This window comes from Cervus elaphus, chromosome 16 (assembly GCF_910594005.1).
Source record: "Cervus elaphus chromosome 16, mCerEla1.1, whole genome shotgun sequence".
NCBI lineage: Eukaryota > Metazoa > Chordata > Mammalia > Artiodactyla > Cervidae > Cervus > Cervus elaphus.
The window spans coordinates 24,062,036-24,088,479 of NC_057830.1; the positions used below are offsets into that span (position 1 = coordinate 24,062,036).

General features: G+C 39.7%; 1 protein-coding gene across 1 annotated transcript in view; it reads right to left on the minus strand.

The window, feature by feature from the left end:
* Positions 1-6,893: 6,893 nt before the first annotated feature.
* DIRAS2 (DIRAS family GTPase 2) overlaps positions 6,894-26,444 on the minus strand; it is a 35,080-nt gene continuing 15,529 nt past the window's right edge. The window contains exon 2 of the mRNA XM_043870547.1: positions 6,894-10,816. Coding sequence (XP_043726482.1) covers positions 10,181-10,780 — 600 coding nt within the window. The 5' untranslated portion in view covers positions 10,781-10,816 and the 3' untranslated portion in view covers positions 6,894-10,180. The remainder of the gene's footprint in view (positions 10,817-26,444) is intronic.

Sequence of the window (26,444 nt, forward strand, 5' to 3'; positions counted from 1 at the left end):
TGTTGAGTTTTAAGCCAACTTTTTCACTCTCCTCTTTCATTTTCATCAAAAGGCTCTTTAGTTCCTCTGCTTTCTACCATAAGGTTGGTGTCACCTGCATATCTGAGGCTTTTGATATTTCTCCTGGCAATCTTGATTCCAGCTTGTGCTTCATCCAGTCTGGCATTTCACATGACGTGCCCTGCATATAAGTTAAATAAGCAGGGTGACAATATCCAGCCTTGATGTACTCCTTCACCAATTTTGAACCAGTCCATTGTTGCATGTCTAGTTCTAACTGTTGCTTCTTGACTTTTTTCGAATGCAGGTTTCTCAGGAGGCAGGTAAGGTGGTCAGGTATTCCCATCTCTTGAAGAATTTTCCACAGTTTGTTGTGATCCACACAGTCAAGGACTTTAGAGTAGTCAGTGAAGCAGAAAGATGTTTTTCTGGAATTCTCTTGCTTTGTCTATGATCCAATGGATGTTGTCAATTTGATCTATGCTTCCTCTGCTTATTATAACTCTAACTTGAACATCTGGAAGTTATCATTAAAGTATTTCTAAAGCTCATGAATAGAAAATAACCCATATGTTTTTCTATGTGATCTAGGATAATTTTTGGTAAATAAAAGTCAGTTTAAGTTTGTTGACATGTCTTTAGAGTTATCATTTAAAGTTATCTTTAAAGACATGTCTTTAGAGCTATCAGTAAGTGTAATATATTTTTTTTCTACTTAGGTTTACTAAAACTCAAATAAGCTTATCTTATCTCTGTTACAAAATTGTTAACAATAAAAATAACTTAAGATGATGGTTAGTTGCTTTAATGTCTCATTAAATCTTCACTCTTCAGGAGTAATCTAAGTATGATTGTTTTAAAAATGAATTAAATAGATGTAAATGAGAAAAGTTTTTAGATGAACTTTTTAAGTTGATTGTTCTATGATATATTCACCTTCCCAAAACTCTTTGGCTTCCACCCTTAGAATTTTGCTGATTGAAATGAGATGTATTTATTAAAAGTTTGATAATTTCCAGATAAGATAAAATACTGAGACATTAATTGCTAAACAAGTTATCTACTTTTGATTTCTTATTACAGAGTCTAAAGGCATTTGAGTCTATTAATAAATATGGCATATGCCACTTTGAAAACTTGCGCTATGCAAAAATGCATATATCTAGAAATTATGAAACACATTCCCTAATTTTGCCAATCTAAAGACTGCTACGTAATAGTTCACAATTGCTTACTTCTTAATTTTCACTAGAAATTAAAGTTTCTAGGGGTTGAGAAGTTGAGAATTCTAATTAATACATATAATTAACACTACTAGAAATTATAAGGGAAACAATTTTATTTGCGAGGAAAGTGGGATATAGTTTCAGTTAGAAAATGTATAGGATGTGAAGATGTATTTCTGTTGAGGAAAAATAAAATGATTTTGTCCTAAAATAAAGCTGAATGGGAAAAAAATAAGGAATAAATTAAAATGGATGTAGAAAGTTGAAGAAGGTTTATAAAAAAGGAATCTTAGGAAAGATCAATGAATTTGTTATAAAAATTTTAAAAAACAAGCTTTACTATCAATAGTGTACTTAGATAAAACTAAAACTTAATTTTCCTTCATTTGTTCTCATGAAAGATTTCCCTGTATCTTTAATGTAGCTTGCCTAGAAAAGCAAAGGTTCTGTGTTTTGCCTTTATCAGGTTTTCTAATATTTTTAAAAGTTAAATCTTTCCTATATTAAGATGACTTTTTACAACTATTTAAATTTTTTTTTTTACAACTATTTAACTTTCTGTGTTTGCCTATGAAATTTTTAATTGTTGCCATCATTAAATGAGTAAGTATTGTTTCACAATAACCTAAGATCCTAGAGCTTCCCAGGTGGCACTAGTGGTGAAAAACCCGCCTGCCGATGCAAGAGACATAAGAGACCTGGGTTTGATCTCTGTGTTGAGATGATCCTCTGGAGGAGGGCATGGCAACCCACTCCAGTATTCTTGCCTGGAAAATCCCATGGACAGAGCCTGGCGGGCTACAATCCATAGGGTTGCAAAAAGTCAGGCAGGACTGAAGTGACTTAGCATGCTTGCCTGCAAGCTACGATCCTATTTAACCAAATGTTCTATAATCTCTTTGATATTTTTGACAAAATTCCCCCAAATTCAAATTCTAAATGAAGTGTTTTAGATCAGAAACTAACTTTGAGAATTTCTAGAGGGCTTCTGGCTTGCCTGAAAGGATTTACTGGGTCTCCTTACAAAAAGAGAGAGATTAAACTAATTAGGTGTATTTGATATGTTAAATTACATGGGAAACATTATCAAATAAGTGATAATAAATCTTCTTAGATTATATTGCATGGGTAAATGTTATTAATGTAAGTACTCTAGAAACTATATGAAATTCCTAAAAATCTGATATGTTCCAAGTATAATGTTATTGTTTGTGATGGGGAGGGAGGTGGGAGGGGGGTTCAGGATGGGGAACACATGTAAATCCATGGCTGATTCATGTCAATGTATGGCAAAAACCACTACAATATTGTAAAGTAATTAGCCTACAACTAATAAAAATAATTGGGAAAAAAATTAATAAAGTGTATGTCACAGAAATAACCAAATTTCCTTGTCAATTACATCAATGAATTTTCATTTGATCCTTAATCATGGTCATTTTTAAGTCTTTTTGCTCTTGCAACTATGTTTCATCTTCAGAAAAATTTATAGAAATGACTCTAAAGTGTCCTAAAATACAGTCTCTGATAACTTTCAGATTGTACCACTAAACTAGGTATGAAGTTACTACTAGAGAAACAGATGGCATTGTAAAACTGCTAGTTAAAGATCAACAAGAATTAATCACATGAGACTGAATGAACAGGATGATTTTAACTTTTATGACTTTTTGGTTTGAAACATTGCTAATTTTTGTTAATGTTTTGTTTTCCAGATATAAGGAAACCTTTCCTCTTAAACTATGACTTATAGAGATTTGGTAAATTATTCCTTTGTAAGCAAATTGAAACGCTTATCTTTTTCTCCCTACCTGATTCCTCTAGAATTGAAGTCATTGAGTACTCTTTATGGCAATATAGTTATTTGTGTAAGTTCACTAAAAATCTGTTCTCCTTATGCCAGGACACAGTTGGAAGCATTGGCTATATTACCAAGGCTTTGACTAGAATGTCATGTTTCAGAGAGGCATGCATAAACTCAGATATGATTAAACAGATTTAAGAAACTAAGTGAAAGTTACTCAGTCGTGTCCGACTCAGACAGAGTGTCTAGGCCAGAATACTGGAGTGGGTAGCTTTTCCCTTCTCCAGGGGATCTTCCCAACCCAGGGATTGAACCCAGGTCTCCTGCATTGCAGGCGGATTGTTCAGCAACTGAGCTATGAGGGAAGCCCTTAAGAAACTAAAGTTGACTTAATAGAGCTAATAAAACCCCTTGAAAAAAATCTGATACTTTGTGTCATGGTCTGTGCACAGGTTGGAAAAGAATTTTCAGACATGAGGCAGGATTAGAGAAGAATAAAGTTTATTAGAGCAGGAGACACTGTTGGAACAGTGGGCCAGCTGAAGGAAGAGACAACTGAAAGGAGAATAATAAGGGTGCCAAAAATGCAGCAGGTTGACTTCCTGGCAGACCATGGAGAGCTGATGATTTCACAGCAGCTGCTGATGCTAAGTTGCTTCAGGCGTTTCCAGCTCTGTGCAATCCCAGTGACTGCAGCCTACCCGGCTCGTCCATCCATGGGATTTTCCAGGCAAGAGTACTGGAGTGGGTTACCATTGCTTTTCTCCAGCCTTTCATAGGCTCGAGGCCAATTTTTATAGCCTCAAGACAAGAGAAAATTCCTATGTGAAGGGTGGCATTAGGTGATTGGTTAGAAAGCTATAGAATGGGTAACAGAGTGGGTATTTTACTTAATATGAGGTCAGGGAGCTGGCTGGTTTAGATCTGGAGGCTTATGGCAGCAGCTGCTATGGGGCTTGGTTAATTCCGGAGATAAAAGTCCTGTGATCTAGGTGTAAGACTCCACACATGTGACCTTGGCATAGAGCTCTATATAGGTTGCTTACACCTTTCCTGAAAAACTAACCAGGTAAAAAAGTCACTTCCTGGCAAGTATAGGAAACTCAGAAAATGTTGGGAACTTCAAAATCAAAGGAATTGATCCAAATCTTTAGTTCTTACAGGGGAAATCTGAAGACAAACAAGTCCTTGGCTAGCCTCCTAGCCTTGAGAAGCCTTTAAAAGTTCAATCTGAGATTCCTTATGAAAAAATCCAGCAAAGCAGATTTTAAAAGATTCTATACAGTCAATCACTATTCTTGCTGCACTCATGTAAATAGCCAGGCCAAGTGTAATGAAGCTAATTTTTTCAAATAAACTAATGTGTCTAAACTAATGTGGCTTAAAGCTTAACATTCAGAAAACTAAGATCATGGCATCTGGTCCCATCACCTCATGGGAAATAGATGGGGAGACAGTGGAAACAGTGTCAGACTTTATTTTGGGGGCTCCAAAATCACTGCAGATGGTGACTGCAGCCATGAAATTAAAAGACGCTTACTCCTTGGAAGGAAAGTTATGACCAACCTAGACAGCATATTAAAAAGCAGAGACATTACTTTGCCAACAAAGGTCCGTCTAGTCAAGGCTATGGTTTTTCCAGTGGTCATGTATGGATGTGCGAGTTGGACTGTGAAGAAAGCTGAGAGCCGAAAAATTGATGCTTTTGAACTGTGGCGTTGGAGAAGACTCTTGAGAGTCCCTTGGACTGCAAGGAGATCCAAACAGTCCATCCTAAAGGAGATCAGTCCTGGGTGTTCATTGGAAGGACAGATGCTGAAGCTGAAACTCCAATACTTTGGCCACCTCAGGCGAAGAATTGACTCATTGGAAAAGACCCTGATGCTGAGAGGGATTGGGGGCAGGAGGAGAAGGGGACGACAGAGGATGAGATGGCTGGATGGCATCACTGACTCGATGGGCATGAGATTGAGTAAACTCCGGGAGTTTGTGATGGACAAGGAGGCCTGGCGTGCTGCGATTCATGGGGTCGCAAAAAGTCGGACATGACTGAGCGACTGAACTGAACTGAATGTGTCTATCTTTGGTAAAAATGAGGGTGATGTTTAGAGAAAAAAGTTATGTTTCAGTATTACTCTTTTGTGGGTATTAGATTCTGTTGCAGGATAAAGGAGCACAAGAGAATGGTCATGCCACAGCTGTTCTAAGAGTTGGGTGAGTTTCTGGGGCCGGCTGCCAAATGAGGAAAGAAATCCAGAGCAAGCCATAGTAAAGCGGAAGCGAATTTAGACAGATAAACACATTCCATAGACAGAATGTGGATGTGGGCCATCTCAAGTGACAGTGGCCCTGGGGTATGGGGGTATGAGTATCGGGTATGGGGTATGGGGTATGGTTAGCTTCTTATGGGCTGGATAATGATATATGCTAACAAATGGGAGGAATAATCTAGCAATTTGGAAGAAGGGATGAGGCTTTCCAGGAATTGGGCCACCACTTACTTTTTTACCTTTTTGATCAAACCCCAGGTCTCCTGCATTGCAGGTAGACTCTTTATCATCTGAGCCACTAGGGAATCCCATAATTAAATTTTGTTTTTCTGTTATCCTCATGTCCGTGTAATTAGTAGGCCAGCCAGAAGAACCTAGAAGTGTAGAGGAAAATTTTTCTTCTCCAACAGTAAGTTTCAAGACTCCACACAATTCCAGTGTGCAGCAAAACTGGAGTGTAAGTAGGTTACAGCCTTGCTACTCGGTGACCAGAAGCAGCCATATCACCTGAGAGCCTGTTAGAAATGCAGATTCTAAAAAAAAAAAAAAAAAGAAAGAAAGAAATGCAGATTCTTAGGCCCCCACCCCAGCCTGCTGACTCAGACTCTGCAGAAGCACAATCAAGTGCTTTATTTGCACATTAAAGCTTGATACGCACTCAATGGGATGCCCTTTAATGGGGCCTAATGGGGCCTGCCAGTTGTAATTATTTCTGTAAATGGAAAAATCCCTGAATAATGTAGTATTAATGACCTTGAGAGGGGAAGGGGATGGCAGTACTCTGAGAGTCAGACTGGAGAATGCTGTTACAGAGGCTTAAAAAAAAAAACTGAAAGGTTCTGGTTGATTGTTGTATCTGCATAGATTAATTTTCACAATGCTACAGACCTTCCAAACAGAGTCATACATCGTCCGGGGGGATTTTATTTCCCTTGAAAGCTCAGTGTGTGACAAGACAGCTCCAAGTGCTTTGTGCTTATCGTTAATGTAATTCTCAGGGCCACTCATGCTGTGGATGTTAATGATTCCCAGTTTGCAGAAGCACAGGGTGGTTAAGAGCCTGCCCCCAGTCATCTAGCTATTCATTGGCTAAATGATGGTTCTGTTGTGTTGACAGTTATTGGCTTTCAAAATCAAAAGTAAGGTTTATTTTATAGTCAGTATTGCAAAGAAAGGGTAAGGACCAAGGATGTCAGACAGAAACTGTGCCCAGGAACTGCACTGGGCTTTTTATATCAACCCCACTTAATAGCCTGGCCTTTATGAGGAGGCAAGGGTTTGGGGGAAACAAAATTAAAGAGGAGCTTTTCTTCACTTCACTACTCCTATCTGAAGCCAAGAAGGGTCCTGCCTCCACTTCTTTCCTCTCGCCTCACTCAGCCCAGAGGATCAGATCAGTCCAGTGACTGGAACTAGTGGCGAAACTTTCTCAGCACCCCGCGGGGCAGCTTCTGCTGCCAAGCCCAGACCTGCAAGGCCTGACAGTCTCCCATGTGGTCATCAGGTGCAAGAAAGCAACTGTAGAAGAACTAGGTCAAGATCATCACAGACGCACAATGTCATGAAGAGAAAGAAATATCACCACCTTCTAGCTGTGTGTCAGAACCAAAGCTTTATTTTAATATGCTTATTGTTTTCAGAACATCACTGGCAACTAGAAACTCATATGCAAGAGTGATTTTTATAACTGTAGATAAAATAGATAATGGAATTGTAACAGTAAATACACCTTAAATATAAATATACACATTGCCATCCCACACGTATAAAAGTCATGCTCTGTAAATGCTCTGTCTACACCCTATCTTTGTGGGACACTGAATTTCAGGATGGATCCTCGAGGGTTTACATGTGTCCCATTAGTTATAGATATTTCCAGAGATCTTATGTAGGAGCAACACATTACAAATTTTGAAAAAAAATTAAGTATCACAGAGCATTTTTTGAATATTTAATACTTTTGTTCTATAAAGAGTATTTCTTAAATATTACAAATGGTGAAACAAATATACTAGCTTACAGATATATACAGTGTACTAATTTATACTTAAAAATGCAGGAAGAGAAATTATATATATATTTATATATATATATATAATTTTAGATCTAATGAACAATTCAATATTGCTCTTGAGTTGGTCTTGCTGTATTGCATGCATGCCTAGGGCACGCCCATGGCTTGTCACCAGATGGAAGAGGGATTGTCAGGGACAGAATGGGACCCATGGAGCCCCAAGCTTATGCCCAGAGAGCCATCTTCTAAGCAATACTTTGAGTTTTGTAACTTACTGAGGCAAGGTCAAAATCTTTTGTGTCCATACACAATGTAGGATGTGTCCTCAAATATCACAACTACTTATTCGAGGATGGGGCCACATAAATGCTAAAAACATCTGATTCAGTGGAACTAACTCCTTGAGCCCTGAGTGTCAATTGGAGAGCTTTGAAAAGATTATTTTGAGATAATCATCTGTACCCTCAGTGCAGTTCATAAAAAATGATCTCAGAACAAAGACCCATGATTGAGGCATCAATAGCCTTCCAGTAAACTCACAGGCAAAATACAAAGGAACAAAATGTGTCCTGAATGACATCAGATTTTCAATAATTACAAGCTTCTCACATTGATAAAGTTGTAAACACTTAAAAATGTAGACATTGCCTTGAGAGGGCTAAATGAATTTCTAACTTGGATCAGGAGCAATGTGGCAGTCATGGGGAGCCTGCAAACTGGGAGCCTTGTAGACAGGACAGCTCATGGCAGACATCACATTTGACCATTAGCTGAACCCACCTAAGATCTCTATAGTTCATTCTGGCCATGAAGTCCCATTTTTTTTTCCCACTTAACCCAAATCTAAATTACAAATGGATGGCATCTCTCTGAGAATGGAAATAGAAAAAAAAAGGGGGGGGGGGCGGACAAGTTGAAAAGCAAATGTTCTAGAAAATTCAACAATGAGATCTCACTGTGAAGGTTGTGAAACAGTCATGTGGAACAGGAGCCCAGCAGAAGGTATGGCTGTTAGGACTTGGAGAGGGACTCGGTTCTGGACCAGGAGTTCTGGGTTTCCCTGATCCCCACTGGCAGCCAGGCCAGCCATCTCTACCCTCCCTGCCCAAGTTGTATTCTAGGAGGCCAGAGTGGTGGGCAGACCATGGAGCCAATGGCTTGCAAAGTGCCTCCTATAAACTAAATACATCACAAAGATGAGTTATTAGCAGAGCAGAGGGAATGAGAGGAAGGCAAAAAAATTAAACCAAAAGGGGGAATTTAGGATCTGTTGAGAGCACAGAGCTGCCCAGAAGTGGCCACAGCAGGAGGGGCAGGAAAAACAGAAAGTGCAGGAGAGAGTGGCATCCCTAAAGGTCCTGAATTTGACCACTCAGTACCAGCTAACACTGCTGCCCAGCAGACTGGAAGCATCCCTGCACAAGCCTGAGGGCAGCGCTCACTCTGCCTGCCAGGCAGGTGACAGGAAGGTATTCTGCAAGGGAACATTGCAGAGGAAGCCAGAGTGGGATGCAGACTGGAACCAAGAGGAACACTTACAGGCTCTGTCAGTGGGAATTTCCAGGAAGCAGCTCCAAAGCAGCCTTGAAGAATGCTTGAAGATGCCAGCAGAAGAATTAGCTGAGTAGGCTGTGCCCTGCCCGTGACAGAGGCCTGCCCGACCTGTCTCCAGCCAGCATGCAGCAACCAGCAGTGGTGTAAGGATGCACATGAGATTGTTTCGAGTGAACCCAGCATTGGCCAGCTCTTAGAAGACAATTTCTAAAGGAACATGCACCATAATCGATTACTTGAACTCATTTTCCAGGAATATACTTGTTAGAGATAATCATCAAAAACACGGTGAACAACTTCTGTCTCAAAGTATTTCAATAAGGTGCAAAGTATGGCACAAACGTGTCCCTGTCTGTTAGAAAATGAATGTGCTTCTGGTCTTCAGAGGGCCTTTATTGTTTGTTACTCAGTTGGAGATAGAGCAAGTTATTGAAAAAAAGATCATGTTGGAGGACAAAAAATGTCTAAAAAATAGCTACTTTGATTGGTTTTATTTAAAATCTAAGGGCTGGAAGAGTTATACCCCTCATGGGTCAAAGGAAGGAAACTTCACATTTCTAAAACTCTCAAAATATCACACACAAAAGTATTATTGTGATGTTTCAGTTGTCACAATATCCTCACACAAACGTTTCAAATGGAAATTGAAGAATTTCTGACAGTGGCACATTCTTAGTGAATTCACCATTGTATGTGAAAAGAAATACTCTAAAAGGTTAAAATGATACCTGCTAATAACTAGGTTAGTGAGGACATCCCCTCAGAGTGGCAAGGCTCACAGGTCAGCTGTATTATTTTGAATTCAGTTAAAGAACCATAGAAGGGAACAACTTTGGCCTGGTCTTCTGGCCTCCTCCTGCCCCTCCCATCCCCCAGGGATGTCACAGGCTTCGGAGCAGAGGGGACGCCTGGTCTGGGGGGTGGTGCCTGCAGCTCTGGGTTAATGTGCTCTCATGTGTATCCAGATGGTACCTCCTGCTGTCAGCACAGCACACTCTCCTTCCGCAGACACGAGCCTTCCTGCCTCCTGAGGGCCAAGGATGCCTCCAGAAACGGCTGATGTCCCTTGGGTTCCCTGCGATGCCGAGCGTGTTGGTTTTCCAAGCATCTGTCAGATTCCCTGATTCTGGAGAGGGGGTGCTTATCGGTGGTGGTGTGGAATGCCCTCTGAGGACAGTTGGGCACGTCTCAATCAAAATGCACTATTTAACACGTGGGCGTCTGACATGCTACCCTGACGACGGCGGGTGTCACGTGGGACGGGGAGGGGCGGAGAGGGGAAACACAACCGTTGCTCCCACGGGAGGGCGGTTCACATCACCACGCACTTGCCCTTGAGCTTCTCTTTCCTTTTCTGCTGCTTGCTCTTTTTCCCGTCGATTTGGAGGCTCACGGTCCTGCGCTTCTCCAGGTTGAGCAGCTCCTGGAAGAGCTCCTTCACATTGAGGTTGAGCTTGGCCGAGGTCTCCATGAAGGCGCACTTCCACTTGCGGGCCAGCACCTCGGCCTCGCTGCTCTCCACTTCGCGGTTCGGGCTCTCGTCACACTTGTTCCCCACCAGCATGATGGGGATGCTCTCCACGTCCCCTTTGATCTCGCAGATCTGTTCATAGATGGGCTTGAGCTCCTCCAGAGACTGCCGGCTGGTGATGGAGTAGACCAGGATGAATGCGTGCCCTTTGGAGATGGATAGCCGCTGCATGGCCGGGAACTGGTGGCTGCCCGTGGTGTCCGTGATCTGCAGGGTGCAGATGCTCTTGTCACAGCTGATGACCTGCCGGTACGTGTCTTCCACGGTGGGGATGTAGCTCTCCCGAAACGTGCCTTTCACAAACCTCAAGACGAGAGAGCTCTTGCCAACACCACCTGCGCCGAACACGGCCACCCGGTAATCATTGCTCTGCTCCGGCATGTTGCTTGCAGGCTCCGACGATTAACTAGGAAGCACCTACCAAAGGAACCAGATGTTTGAGAGAATTAGTAAAAGAAAACCTAGGAAAAGACTGCTTTACCCTCTGTGGATAGCTTAAAGGAAAAAAAAAAATAAGTGGTATTATTTGCTTTCACTTTTTCTACATAATTCAAATTTCATTTTAAAATTCTCTAATTCTAAATCCAATTATAGTTAACCCTCAGTTTTCAACAGGGCTGTTGATCTACTGAGTGGCTAAGTGGAGTCAGTCTGTTCCTCCTTATTGGACCATGGTTCTGAGCAGCTTTGCTCTCACATCACCCAGCACCCAGGGAAAAGATGCAAAGTCAGTCCAAGGGAGGAAGAATCCAGGAAAGGTAATGCGGACTTGGAAATTAGCCAATCCTCAACACACACACACAATCACAGCAGATCTTTACTGTTTAACCTAAAGTTCTATATGAACACTCAATATACCGGTATAATACATAATTTTTATAAGTACAGAGAGGGAGCTAAAGGGGAGCAGAATGCAACTAATATTAAGACAACTTAGACAATGAGTTTATATTAACTCATGAAATCCTCACCACCCTGCAGAACTGGTGTCATTATCCCTTGCAAAATGAAGAACCTGAAAACACAAAAGGAACAGGGGAATGTAATGTCCCTGATTTCACACAGCCAGTGAGGTGAGCTGTTGCTCAGTTGTGTCCAACTCTTTGTTACCCCATGGACTACAGCACGCCAGGCTTCCTTGTCCTTCACCTCCCAGAGCTTGCTCAAACTCATGTCCATTGAGTCAGTGATGTCATCTAACCATCTCATCCTTTATCACCCCCTTCTCTTCCTTCCCTCAATCTTTCCCAGCATCAGGGTCTTTTCTAAGTGAAGTGAGACGGGGATGCAAACTGATGTGTCTCTGTCCCACAGGCTGCTGGATTCACAGGGGGCCTGAGTGTGAACTCTCATTAAGCACCAAGTATTGACAGTTAACTAAGAAGCTAGGAGGGGGTCCTTTCATTAATCACAATTAAAATGATTGTGGATGCTTTATTTTTTAAGAATGATAAGTATTACTAAGATAATAGTATAAACCACTATTAATGGTCATTAAAATGGAGTAGAATGGGGTTTCCCTTCAATACAAATACCACCTCTTTCCTGACATATAGATTATTAAATATCTTTCATACTACCCCTTTTTTTGTAAGAAAGGATACAAAAACATCCAAAAAATAACATCCAAAAAATAGAGAATCAAGCAATATCCAACATTTTTAAAGCAAAGTAGACAAGTAATACGGTAATGTGAAACATGGAACCCATTTTCTCTAGGCAACATTTGCTGACATTCACTCTTCACTTTCACTTTTGCTTTTTTTGGAGTAACTGAGGGACAATAATAAAAGGCATTCCTCAAAATCATTTTCAGAGACCAGTAAAAATTAGATATAATTAGCCATGGAAGAAAATGGGTGTGTGCAGCAAATGTCTACTGGCAGACAGATCAGGTCAATGCCCAGGACAGTGACATCTCATCTCATGATTTTGGAGCCCAAAAAAATAAAGTCTGTCACTGTTTCCCCATCTATTTCCCATGAGGTGATGGGACCAGATGCCATGATCTTAGTTTTCTGAATGTTAAGCTTTAAGCCAACTTTTTCACTCTCCTCTTTCACTTTCATCAAGAGGCTTTTTAGTTCCTCTTCACTTTCTGCCATAAGGGTGGTGTCATCTGCATATCTGAGGTCATTAATATTTCTCCCAGCAATCTTGATCCCAGCTTGGGCTTCCTCCAGCCCAGCATTTCTCATGATGTACTCTGCATATAAGTTAAATAAGCAGGGTGACAATATACAGCATTGATGTACTCCTTTTCCTATTTGGAACCAGTCTGTTGTTCCATGTCCAGTTCTACCTGTTGCTTCCTGACCTGCATACAGGTTTCTCAAGAGGCAGGTCAGGTGGTCTGGTATGCCCATCTCTTTCAGAATTTTCCACAGTTTATTGTGATCCACACAGTCAAAGGCTTTGACATAGTCAATAAAGTAGAAATAGATGTTTTTCTGGAACTCTCTTGCTTTTTCAATGATCCAGCGGATGTTGGCAATTTGATCTCTGGTTCCTCTGCCTTTTCTAAAACCAGCTTGAACATCTGGAAGTTCTCGGTTCATATAATACTGAAGCCTGGATTGGAGAATTTTGAGCATTACTTTACTAGGGTGTGAGATGAGTGCAATTGTGCAGTAGTTTGAGCATTCTTTGGCATTGCCTTTCTTAGGGATTGGAATGAAAACGGACCTTTTCCAGTCCTGTAGCCACTGCTGAGTTTTCCAAATTTGCTGGCATATTGAGTGCAGCACTTTCACAGCATCATCCTTCAGGATTTGAAATAGCTCAACTGGAATTCCATCACATCCACTAGCTTTGTTCGTAGTGATGCTTTCTAAGGCCCACTTGACTTCAAATTCCAGGATGTCTGGCTCTAGGTGAGTGATCACACCATTGTGATTATCTGCGTTGTGAAGATCTTTTTTGTACAGTTCTTCTGTGTATTCTTTGTATTAATAGATAGAAAATCCTAGGGAATCTGCTTAAAACTATTAGAACTAATAAATTAGATCAACAAGTTTTTAGAATACAACACTTGTTTAAAAATCTACTGTTTCTACATACTTGAAATGAACAATCTAAAGTTAAGAAACCAATTCCATTTACAATATCTTCAATAAGAATAAGATATTTGGGAATACTTGTAACAAAGAAGTAAAAAATGTACACCTTTGAAAATTATAAAATACTGTTGAAAGAAACTGAAGACCTACATTATTGGAAAGATGCACATGTTTATGTATCAGAGGACTTAATGTTGTTAAAACAACAATAGTCCCTTGAATCATTCTACAAATTCAGTGCAATCCTTCAGAAAATTCCAACTGACTACATAAGTTGACAAGCTGATCCCAGTATCCACAGGAAAATTCAAGAGACCCAGAATACTGAAACAATGGTAACTGAAGAAAAAAAAGAAAAAGTTGGAGGACACACTGTTTGATTTCAAACTTATTACAAAGCTACAATAATCAAGACAGTGTGATATTGCAGAGGATAGCAAATAGATAAATGAAAAACTTCAGTCAAGAAATAAATTCTGACTTTTACAGTCAAATTATTTTTGACAAGGCTATCAAGAAAATTCAAGAAAGAATATCTTTTCAACAAATGGTGCTAGAACAACTGATATTCATATGCAAAAGAAAGAAGCCTCCCTTATAACGTATATAAAAATTAACTCAAAATGGATCAAAGACCTAAAGGTAAGCCCCAAAACTAAAAATATCCTAAAAGAAAATACAGGCATAAGTTTATGATCTTTGATTTGGCATTGATTTCTTAGTGGTGATCCCAAAAACATGAACAAGATTTTTTTAAAAAATAGGTAAATTTGATTTCATCAAAATCAAAAAGTCTGTATTTAAAGAACACTATTAAGAAAGTATAACGCGACCCAGAAAAGAGGGAGAAAATTTCTACAAATCATATATCTGACAAGTGATTAATTCCAGAAAATATAATAAATACCTGGCATTCAATAACAACAACAAACTCACAGAAAATTAAAATGGACAAAGCATTTGAACCAACATTTCTCTAAAGAAGCTATTCTAGTGGACAATGAACACAAGAAAAGACACTCAACATTACTATTACTAGTCACTGTTGTTGTTCAGTTGCAAGTCATGTCTGACTCTTTGTGACCCCATGGACTGCAGCATGCTAGGATTCCTTGTCCTTCACTATCTCCCTGAGTTTGCTCAAATGCATGTCCACTGAGTCAGTGATGCTACCTAAACATCTCACCCTCTCTCATCCTCTTCTCTTCCCCTGCCTTCAATTTTTCCCAGTATCAGGGTCTTTTCCAATGAGTTGGCTCTGACTCTTTGCATCAGGTGGCTTAAAGTATTGAAGCTTCAGCATCAGTCCTTCCAATGAATATTCAGAGTTGATTTCCTTTAGGAATGACTGATTTGATCTCCTTGCTGTCCAAAGGACTCTCAAAAATCTTCTCCAGAACCACAGTTCGAAAGCATCAGTTCTTCAGCACTCAGCCTTCTTTACGATCCAACCCTCACATCTGTACATGACTACTGGAAAAACCATAGCTTTGACTATATGGACCTTTGATGGTAAAGTGATTGTCTCTGCTTTTTAATACACTATCTAGGTTTGCCATAGCTTACCTTCCAAGGACTAAGTGTCTTTTAATTTCATGTCTTCAGTCAAATCCACAGTGATTTTGGAGCCCAAGAAAATAAAATCTGTCACTGCTTCCACATTTCCCCCTTCTATTTGCCATAACGTGATGGGAAATGCAAATCAAAACCACAAGGTAGAGCACTTCACAGACACTTGGAAGACTTTAACAAAATTCAAAATTTAAAAAAAAAGCCACAGAAAATAGCAAATGTTGACAATGATGTAGGGAAACTGGAACCACTGTGCTTTGCTGATCTGAATGTAAAGTAGTATAGCTGCTTTGGAAAGCAATCCATCACTTCCTTAAAAAAGTAAACAGAATTATCATAAGACCCAGTGATTTCCCTAATCCTACACCCATGAGAAATGAAAACACAGCCACAAAAATAATTGTATGTGAATGTTCTTAGCAACATTACTTGTAGTAGTCAAAAAGCAGGAAAAAATCCAGATGTTCACCATCTAATGAAAGCATAAGTAAAAATATGGTATATCCATACAATGAAGTATTATTTAGCAATAAAATGATATGAAGTATTGATAGGTGCTCTAGCAAGGATGAACCTTGAAAACATGATGCTAAATGAAAGAAGCCAACAACAAAAGACCACACATATTGTCTACTTATATGAAATATGCAGAATTGCAGATCTATAGACACAGAAAGGATATTTGTAATTGCCTACGGATGGAGTGAGGTGGATGTTGGGGAAAACTGGGAAGTGACTGGACAGAGTTTCCTTTTGAGTGATGAAATGTTCTAAAACTGACTGTAGCAATGACTGGACAACCCTGTGAATGTACTAAAAACTACTAAGTTGCATACTTCAGTTGGATGAATTATATCCCAATAATGCTATAATTTTAAAAAAGACTGCATAGGATAACACTCTACTGTATATGATGATGCTGTCTACTGATTCTGAAACTGATTCAGTGAATATCCTAAAGTTAATAGGCTCAGCTTTATTTGTAACAGCCAGATGATGGAAACAACACACATCTTCACAGTAGAAATGATAAGCAAAGAATGAAATGTTCATACTATAGAAAGCAATATACTGAATTAATTTATCCATACAATAAGAAAAAGCTATGAAAAGAACAAAGAATAATACATGCAACAACATGGTTGAATCTGACAGTTGAGATCTGCTAAGCAGCCTGCTGAGCAATAGAGATGTTGCATATTTTCATTGGGCAGTGGTTACAAAGATAGATTATTCTGAGTGATTTCATTATTTTAAGTTTAACACAGTGGGAGTTCCTTGGTGGTTCAGTGGTTATGACTTCGCCTTCCAATGCAGGGGGTGCAGGTTTGATCCCTGGTCAGGAAGTTAAGATCCTATATGCCTCAAGGCCAAAAAGCCAAAAGATGTGGATATTGAATAATATTCCTCAAACTGAGAAGGAACTTTGAGATTAAGAAATGAAGCAGGCAACTCCATAAAGTACAATTATAAAGTTTATTGAAGGTAACTTACATATGGGGTGGATGAGGAAGACAGCAATCCAGAAGCATTCATAGCTGCACTCCACCCTGTTGAAAGGGCTACGGGGGAGTTTAAAGGGGCCAATGTGAAACATAGAATCTGACGACCAAGTAAGAAGCATGTTTGCATGCATTGGGAACCAATGGTTTTTCTTCCTGGAGGCTGGTTGGTGTGTCTGTGGTGGGGTGGGTGTCTCATGACCATCTGTGCCAGCAAAGGCATTCATTCCACTTTTCATGTCAGGTGAAGGCTAGGGTAAAAGTTGATAGGAAACATATTCAACTTGTAAGTATTCCTTGTGAGTTAGGCAGAAGGGTCAGGAAGATCACCTGGAGAAGGGAATGGCTACCCACTGCAGTACTCCTGCCTGGAGAATCCCATGGACAGGGGAGCCTGGTAGGCTACAGCCCATGGGGTCACAGAGTCGGACACGACTGAGCAGCTCACACTTTCACTCTCAGTTATACAGAGAAGGAAAGGGGTAGGACTGAGAACTAAGATGGAGCTGACAACAAGGACTCAGTGTGGTTCAGCCACACAGAAGGAAATGAAGACCAGCAAAGTTTCAGTTAAGAGGCATAGGGGAGTGAAAGTCACTCTGCAGTGGGCATGAGAGTGATGGGAATTAATGAGGTGGTTGGAAAGAAAAGAAGTACAGATTCTATTTAAGGAAATTCAGGGATTAAGGAAAGGAGAGGGGTAATTGGCAAAGGCTAAGGTAAGGGTTAGACAAGTGCGGAAGAATATCTATATGGGTCTGCTGCTGGGTATCCGATGGGACAAATCTGAAAGAAAACAGGAGCCACTGGGATTCAGGATGCACACACAGCCAGTTATTCTTCAAGGAGAGAAGGAAGGGCAGGTGACGGCCGAGGAAGCCCCGATTAAACCTGACCAGGCAAATCCCAACTGCTCCCGTTATCTCAGCTTAAAAACTTTAAAAACAAACAAATGAAAAATGATATAATGCATGTACTTGGTTAAAGAAAAATAAAAAGATTATAAAATACTCTTTTATCTACTCCTAGACCCCTTCCTTCAGCAGCTCTGGTCTCTAAGAATGGAAGCTCAATTGTTTCCTGGTGTTCACTTTTAAATTTTAAATAATGCATTCATTGCTTCAATAATAGATCTTAATGTCCTGAATTACTGATTTCGGACCATCTCTCTCTCTCTCTCTCTCTGTGTAAAATTAGCACTATTATCTTCCTCCATTGCCTAATTGTATCACTTATGCTCTATTTTTAAAGCACATATCAGTATTTAAATTTTCCAGTTATAATATTTACAATTTGTTCCAAAATGTATATTGTCTTCTGTGGTTCTTCTTTAGGTTGTTTCTAAATGCTATTAATAAACAGCATTAAAAGGACGTTGTAAAGATTTTTTACTGAGGAAGTAGACACAACTGGACCCACTGAGAGAAAGGTCATTTTCACCAAACTGCTGATTGCATAATTTTCTGTGTCAGAAACACTGGGGTCTTACTTTCCCAGCTTCCTGTTTGTTTCTTGCCTAAGTATTAATAATATAATTTTGTATTTCAACTTATCATCTTAGGATTTATTTTATACTTTGGTATAAACATTACTGATAATTTCTTTTAGATGACATTAAAATTTCTGAACTCACACCCTTTCACTTGATTGATTAAGTTCAAATTCTTTTTTCTTTTCAGACATTAAAAATCATTTAACTTTATCATCCAGGGTTGCTGGCACAAAATTCAAAGCCAGTATAATACTCTTTCCTTTGTAGGAAAGGTGTTTTCCCCTTCTCTTGGCAGAGTTAGGGTATTCTCTTTATTCTGGGAGTTATGACATTTCAGGATATATCTAGAACTGCTTTGTAACTGTGGTGACTTTTTCCTGGGGTGGGGGGGGGCGGTGCGGGGGGGGCTGGTGTGCCGCATGTAGCTGGTTAAAAACTTAACCCTTTCTGCAACTTGGGAAATTTTTCATTTGCTTTTTAAAATTACATCATCTTAATCCTTGCATTTTTTTCTCTTTCTGAAGCTTCTGTTAAATGATGAACCAAGTGTACCTGTTCTTGATTTCTCTAAAATCTTTTCCTTTATATTGTAGATAAACCTTCTTGTATTCTGATTTTTTTCTTTCTCAGAGAAGCATTTTGTTGTCAGAAAAGGTGATACCAGGCAGAATTTCAGTAAGAATACTAATTGAGATTTGTTACTATTGTTCTTATCTGAGATTGCAGCCATGAAACTAAAAGATGCTTACTCCTTGGAAGGAAAGTTATGACCAACCTAGACAACATATTAAAAAGCAGACATTACTTTGTCAACAAAGTCCATCTAGTCAAGGCTATGGTTTTTCCAGTGGTCATGTATGGATGTGACAGTTGGACTATAAAAAAAGCTGCTGCTGCTAAGTTGCTTCAGTTGTGTCTGACTCCATGCGACCCCATAGACAGCAGACCACCAGGCTCCACCGTCCCTGGGATTCTCCAGGCAAGAACACTGGAGTGGGTTGCCATTTCCTTCTCCAATGCATGAAACTGAAAAGTGAAAGTGAAGTCGTTCAGTTGCGTCTGACTCTTTGCGACCCCATGGACTGCAGCCTACCAGGCTCCCCTGACCATGGAATTCTCCAGGCAAGAGTACTGGAATAGATTGCCATTGCCTTCTCCATAAAGAAAGCTGAGTGCTGAACAGTTGATGCTTTTGAAACTATGGTGTTGGAAAAGACTCTTGAGAGTCCCTTGGACTGCAAGGAGATCCAAACAGTCCATCCTGAAGGAGATCAGTCCTGGGTGTTCATTGGAAGGACTGATGTTGAAGCTGAAACTCCAATACTTTGGCCACCTCATGCGAAGAGTTGACTCATTGGAAAAGACCCTGATGCTGGGAAAGATTGAAGGCAGGAGGAGAAGGGGACGACAGAGGATGAGATGATTGGATGGCATCACTGACTCAATGGACATGGGTTTGGGTGGACTCTGGGAGTTGGTGGTGGACAACCAGGCGGTTGGCCTGGTGTGCTGCAGTTCATGGAGTCGTGACTGAGTGAGCGACTGAACTGAACTGAGATACTTCTGGTTTCGTTTCTTCATTATGATCCTTCTCTTTCACATGGTTGGTTTCACCAAATGTCTATTGGTCTCTTGTTGACCACTGATATACAGAAGAATCATATTGGCTGCAGAGGCAGCTGGACTGGGTTCTCTTGATGCACAGATCTGTTCACCCCAGCCTAGTCCCCGAATAGGAAGGCTATCTGGCATGACTTTACAGGCAACCTTCAGCTTTTCTTGAACTTGTTTAGGCTAAACTGTCTCTACAGTCTCTTATACTTCTAAAAAGCTTATACATAAACAGGAAATGAAGGAAAGAATCAAGAAAAGAGGGTATCCTTTCCATTGCAAAGTGTCATAAAATATAAACATGTGTGTTTTATAATAAAACTTTAAAAAGGGACATTTTAAATACTGACAGTCAAGTTAGAGGTTCAAAATTTTGGGGTCATAAGAAACACATATTTGGTCTTTATCCATGGTTCTTAGCTCACAGCTTCCCAAACTCTTTCCTGAGAGGTAAAAGCATTGAGGGCATCTTTTATTACAGTATTTGTCCTCTTGTCCTTAGTTCCTAAAAACACTTCAGAACCATAAAGATGTAATGAGTGTTTTATTATTCATAAAAAGCCCCTTTCCATCAACTGCGTTGATGCTAATAAGGTGACTTTTGGAAAGGATCTAAGACTAGAGTTTGGTTGCCAGGATAACTAAACAACCAAGAACAGAGGACTGGAAATTTAAGCCCCATCTCACACCTCTAGGAAGGAGAAGGGAAGGGGTGGGGGAAGCCTGTAGGTTGAATCAATCGCCAATGGCCAACTATTTAATCAATCATACCTCTGTAATGAGGGCTCTGCAAAAACTCAAAAGGACAGCATTAGGAGAGCTTCCAGGTAGGTTAACACATGGAGCCATGGGGAGAACTGTGAACCCGGAGAGGGAATGAAACCTTCATGCCCTTTCCCCATACAGCTCTTTCATCTGGCTGTTCCCTTTATCATAAACCAGTAACCTAGTCAGTAAAACATTTTTCTGAGTTCTAGGAGTCACTCCAGCAGATTAAACAAACCCAAAACAGAGAACCTCTAATTTATAACCAGTTAGTCAGATGCACAGGTAACAACCTAGACTTGCAATTGGCATCTGAAGCAGAGGTCAGTCTTGTAGGTTATCCTGTGGAGTCTGATGCTCTCTATAGGTGATAGTGTCAGAACTGAGTCAAATGGTAGGACATCCACCTGGTGTCTAGAGAATCACTGGACATGTGGGGAAACCTCCTCCACACTGTGACTGGGTGCAGAATTATCAGAGGCTTATCCTCAGCCTACAAGGTCCAGGACTGTAGGGAAAATAGACTTTGATTTCCTGAGTCACAAGAGGTGCCCATTCATGGATCCTTTGGAAGACATGTTAGACTCACATGAATAAAATTAAAAAAAAAAAAAAAACATCTCATGTAAAACCACCATCTTTATCTACATTATGCCCTGAATTAAGCCTGCTTCAAAAGAACATATAGTTGAATGGAGAGAAAAATCATAGATTACAAGAATTCAGCTGTCAGTTTTTGGAAAAGCCAGACAATTTAGTGTACTATCCTGCCAAAAATGTCCCATGAATAATCTGAGATCAAGGGCACTTGCATTTCTTGAAGTTTACACAGGCTGTCTCAGATCAATTTTTACCTTGGTTTTCCAAAATGCTTTCTCCTTGAGTAGATATGTCTTTATTACCATTTTAAACTTTATTAACCTTAGGCAAATTTCATATTTAAAGTTGGTACCTAAGAGCTTATGTTTAAAACTACTAGTAATAAAAAGTAAATGGGTCATTTAAGTAAAAGTAACTGGTTCTAAATAGGAAAAGGAATACGACAAGGCTGTATATTGTCACCCTGCTTATTTAACTTATATGCAGAGTACATCATGAGAAATGCTGGACTGGATGAAGCACAGGCTGGAATCAAGATTGCCGGGAGAAATATCAATAACCTCAGATATGCAGATAACACCACCCTTATGGCAGAAAGTGAAGAACTAAAGAGCCTCTTGATGAAAGTGAAAGAGGAGAGTGAAAAAGTTGGCTTAAAGCTCAACATTCAGAAAACTAAGATCATGGCAGCTGGTCTCATCACTTCATGGGAAATAGATGGGGAAACAGTGGCTGACTTTATTTTGGGGGGCTCCAAAACCACTGCAGATGCTGACTGCAGCCATGAAATTAAAAGACACTTGATCCTTGGAAGAAAAGTTATGACCAACCTAGACAGCATATTAAAAAGCAGAGACATTACTTTGCCAACAAAGGTCTGTCTAGTCAAGGCTATGGCTTTTCCAGTAGTCATGTATGGATGTGAGAGTTGGACTATAAAGAAAGCTGAGTGCCGAAGAATTGATGCTTTTGAACTGTGGTGTTGAAGACTCTTGGGAGTCCCTTGGACTGCTAGGAGATCCAACCAGTCCATCCTAAAGGAGATAAGTCCTGGGTGTTCATTGGAAGGACTGATGTTGAAGCTGAAACTCCAATACTTTGGCCACCTGATGCAAAGAGCTGACTCATTGGAAAAGACCCCGATGCTGGGAAAAATTGAGGGTGGGAGGAGAAGGGGACGACAGAGGATGAGATGGCTGGATGGCATCACCGACTCAATGGACATGGGTTTGGGTGGACTCCGGGAGTTGGTAATGGACAGGGAGGCCTGGTGTGCTGTGGTTCATGGGGTCGCAAAGAGTCAGACACGACTCAGCAACTGAACTGAACTGAAGGATTGTTATTGATATTACAACATAAAAAAGGATATCTATAAGAAATTAACAATTTTCAATAAAGCATACATTCTCTAGGTAAGAGAGTGTACTTTTTAGAATTTTAATTTAATAAACGATTCATTTCATGTACCTTCTTAGTGGAACATAAAAAATGAAAGATTTGTTAGTGAGAAATAGCTGCCTGATCATAAAGAAGGAGTTAAACATCCCCCGGCTCACCTTTATCCAAAGAAGTAGAATCCTTTTTGAGTAATCTTGTTTCTTAGTGTTGTGGAGACACCCACCCTGGCAACACTAGTGCGGGCACTAAACCAGGTGACTCATCTGCACTCAGGTATGGAGCTCCCATCCCATATACATGGTGGGGGTCAGGGGGGTGGGGTTCCTTAGACACCCACCACAAGACTTGTAACAACAGCAACAATGAAATAAGTGGAGAAAAGTTGGGACATTTCTTGGAATGGAAAGGATAGAATAAATTATTCTTTAAGAGTTTCGTTCAGTTCAGTTCAGTCGCTCGGTCGTGTCCAACTCTTTGCAACCCCATGAATGGCAGCACGCCAGGCCTCCCTGTCCATCACCAACTCCCAGAGTCCACTCAAACTCATGTCCATCGAGTCTGTGATGCCATCCAGCCATCTCATCCTCTGTCGTCCCCTTCTCCTCCTGCCCCCAATCCTTCCCAGTATTAGGGTCTTTTCCAATGAATTAACTCTCCATGTGAGGTGGCCAAAGAATTGGAGTTTCAGCTTCAGCATCAGTCCTTCCAATGAATATTCAGGACTGATATCCCTTAGGATGGACTGGTTGGGTCTCCTTGCAGACCAAGGGACTCTCAAGAGTCTTCTCCAATACCACAGTTCAAAAGCATTCTTCGGCGCTCAGCTTTCTACACCATCTAACTCTCACATCCATACATGACTACTGGAAAAACCACAGCCTTAACTAAATTGACCTTTGTTGGCAAAGTAATGTCTCAGTTTTTTAATATGCTATCTAGGTTGGTCATAACTTTCCTTCCAAGGAGTAAGTGTTTTTTAATTTCATGGTTGCAATCACCATCTGCAGTGATTCTGGACCCCCCCAAAATAAAGTCAGCCACTGTTTCCACTGTTTCCCCATCTATTTGCCATGAAGTGGTGGGACCAGATGCCATGATCTTAGTTTTCTGAATGTTGAGCTTTAAGCCAACTTTTTCACTCTCCTCCTTCACTTTCATCAAGAGGCTTTTTAGTTCCTCTTCACTTTCTGCCATCTGAGAGCCAATTTAGCCTACAGCTTAGGCACAGAAATAAGATTCACTGATGTCTGTCTAAAACTATTTCATTTGGGACATACATGATGGCTAGGAATCCAAACAGCCAAATAAAATGCACTTAGTTACACTTTTCAGATTTACAAGAGCCTGACAATGCCCTATGTTTGGGGCATCTTCAGCTTTATGGCTTTTCCATGTGGGTAAGAGAAATAAAAAGGCACATCATGTTAATAAGAGATAGTACCATTGTCTTGGTCAAAGGATCAGTTACCAAGTTTGATCCTGAATGACCAATGCAGTATGATAACCTTGCAGGGAAATTAACACCAAAAGATGAAGACAACTGGAGGGCAGAAACTCTGCCAGCAAGGAGAAGAAAGTGCTCAGTATCAGGAGTGATGGCTTAAAGTGCTACTATGTGTAGCCTGATGTCCTTCCTTCACTGTCCACTTATTGGAACATGGCTCTTTGTATATGCACTTGGTTAGGTAGATTTCTATTTTAGTCAAATGAAAGTTTACAAAATTGGCAAGTGGGTAAAAAAATATTCCTTCACACAATCATGAACTAGTTTATTACTCATGCTTTTGGTGTTTTAGCTAAGAATCCATTGCCATCATGAAGACATACCTCTACATTTTCTTCTAAGAGTTGTATAGCTTTAGTTTTTATTTTAAGGCCATTGCTCCATTTTGAGTTAATTTTTGAATATGGTGTGATGGAATCCAACTTCATTTCTTTATCTATGGATATCCAGTATCCTGAAACTATTTGTTATGAAACAATTCTTTCTCTGTTGAATGATCTTGACCCCTTATCAAAATTCAATTAACTACAAATGTAAATTAGGTTTATTTCTGGACTCTTAATTTTATTCCATGGTCTATATGTCTATTCCTATGCCAGTACCACACAACTGGTCTACTGCATCTTTATAATAAATTTTGAAATCTGTAAGTGTGAAGCCTTGAACTTTGTTCTTTTTCAAGATTGTTTTGGCTCTTTGGGTTTTGTGCAACAAATGACAGTGTCAGGAAAGTTAAAAGAGAACCTACACCATGGACGATAGCACGTATCTGGTGTACCAGATATCATATATCATACCAGATATATGTACCAGATATCATATATCTGGTAAGAATCTAATACCCAGAATACAGAGGAAATACAACTGAATAACAAAAAGAAAAAGCAACTAAAAATGGATAAAGAACTTGAATAAACATTCTCTAAATAATATACAAATGGCCAATAAGCACATGAAAAGATGCTTAACATCACAAATTATCAGGGAAATGAAGATCAAAACCACAATGAGAAATCACCTCACACCCACCAGAATGGCTACTATCAAAAATCAAAACAAACAAACAAACAAAAAAGAAAATAACAAGTGTTAAGGAAGATGTGGAGATGTTAGAATCCTTCTAGGAAGAATGTAAAACAATGCAAAATTCAACAGTTACCATGTAACCCAACAATTTACTTCTGTGTATATACTCAAAATAATTTAAACATATATTATGATATATTATTCAAACAGTTGAAAAGATATTTGTGTACCCATGTTTCTAGTTCCTAACAGCATTATTCACAACAACCATAGCAACCTAAATGTCCATCAACAGATGAATGGATAAACAAAATAATATATTTACAAAATGGAACATCATTTAGCCTAAAAGGAAGAAAATTCTGGCACATGCTACAACATGGATGAACTATGAGAATACTGTGTGAAGTGAAATAAGCCAGTCATGGAAGAACAAATATCATATGACTCCACTTACATAAAACATCCCTAGAACAGTTGAGTTTATTGAGACAGAAAATAGAATGGTGGTCTACCAGGGCTTGGGGGGAGGGGAGAATGGGGAGTAATTGTTAATGGGAATAGAGTTTCAGTTTTGCAAGATGAGTAGTTCTGGAGATGGATGGTGATACAACAATGTACATGTATTTAATGCCACTAAATGCAATTGCAATGGGAAATTATATGTTACATATATTTTACCATGATAAAAATACACAATTATAAGAGAAAATATTTTCAGCAAAAATAAAACTATGAATTAACAATTGCACCCATAGCACAATTGGTATTGGCACAGCAGATAGTCCTTCTCCTTTGTCATCCACATTACACATTAAGAGCAACAAGAATCTAATCTGATCTTGCCAGGCCAAAAAAAAAAATATCTAATTTCTTGAGACCAACTGAAATCTACACCTACTTCTAGGCCCTAATTTTATACTGTATCAGTGCTCCTGTTACACATCACTATTAGCCACTGCATTTAAAACTAAGCCCACAGGGCTGCATTGTCCAATATAGTAGTCACTTGCCACTTGAAATTCAACTAGACTGAACTGAGAGGTCTTGCCCTAGATTTTGAACGCATATAAAAAAGAGTGTTAAATATCTCATTCATAATTTTGACACTGATTCCAAGTTGAAATGATATTTCATGTACATTGGGTAAAATAAAATATATGATTTGAATTAACTTCAACTGGGTCTTTACTTTTTTAAATGTGATTACTAGAAAATGCACATGTGCTAAGTCACTTCAGTTATGTCCAACTCTTTTCAACCCAGTGGACTATATAGCCTACCAAGCCCATTTGTCCATGGAATTCTCCAGGCAAGAATATTGGAGCAGGCTGCTGTGCCCTTCTCCAGGGGATCTTCCCACCCCAGGGATTAAACCTATGTCTCTTAGGTCTCTTGTGTTGGCAGATGGGTTTTTTTCTTTTACCACTAGGGCCATCTGGGAAGCTCTACTAAAAAATACACAATTATATATTGGCTCACAGTGTTTATCTATTGGGTTGCACCACACTAGAAC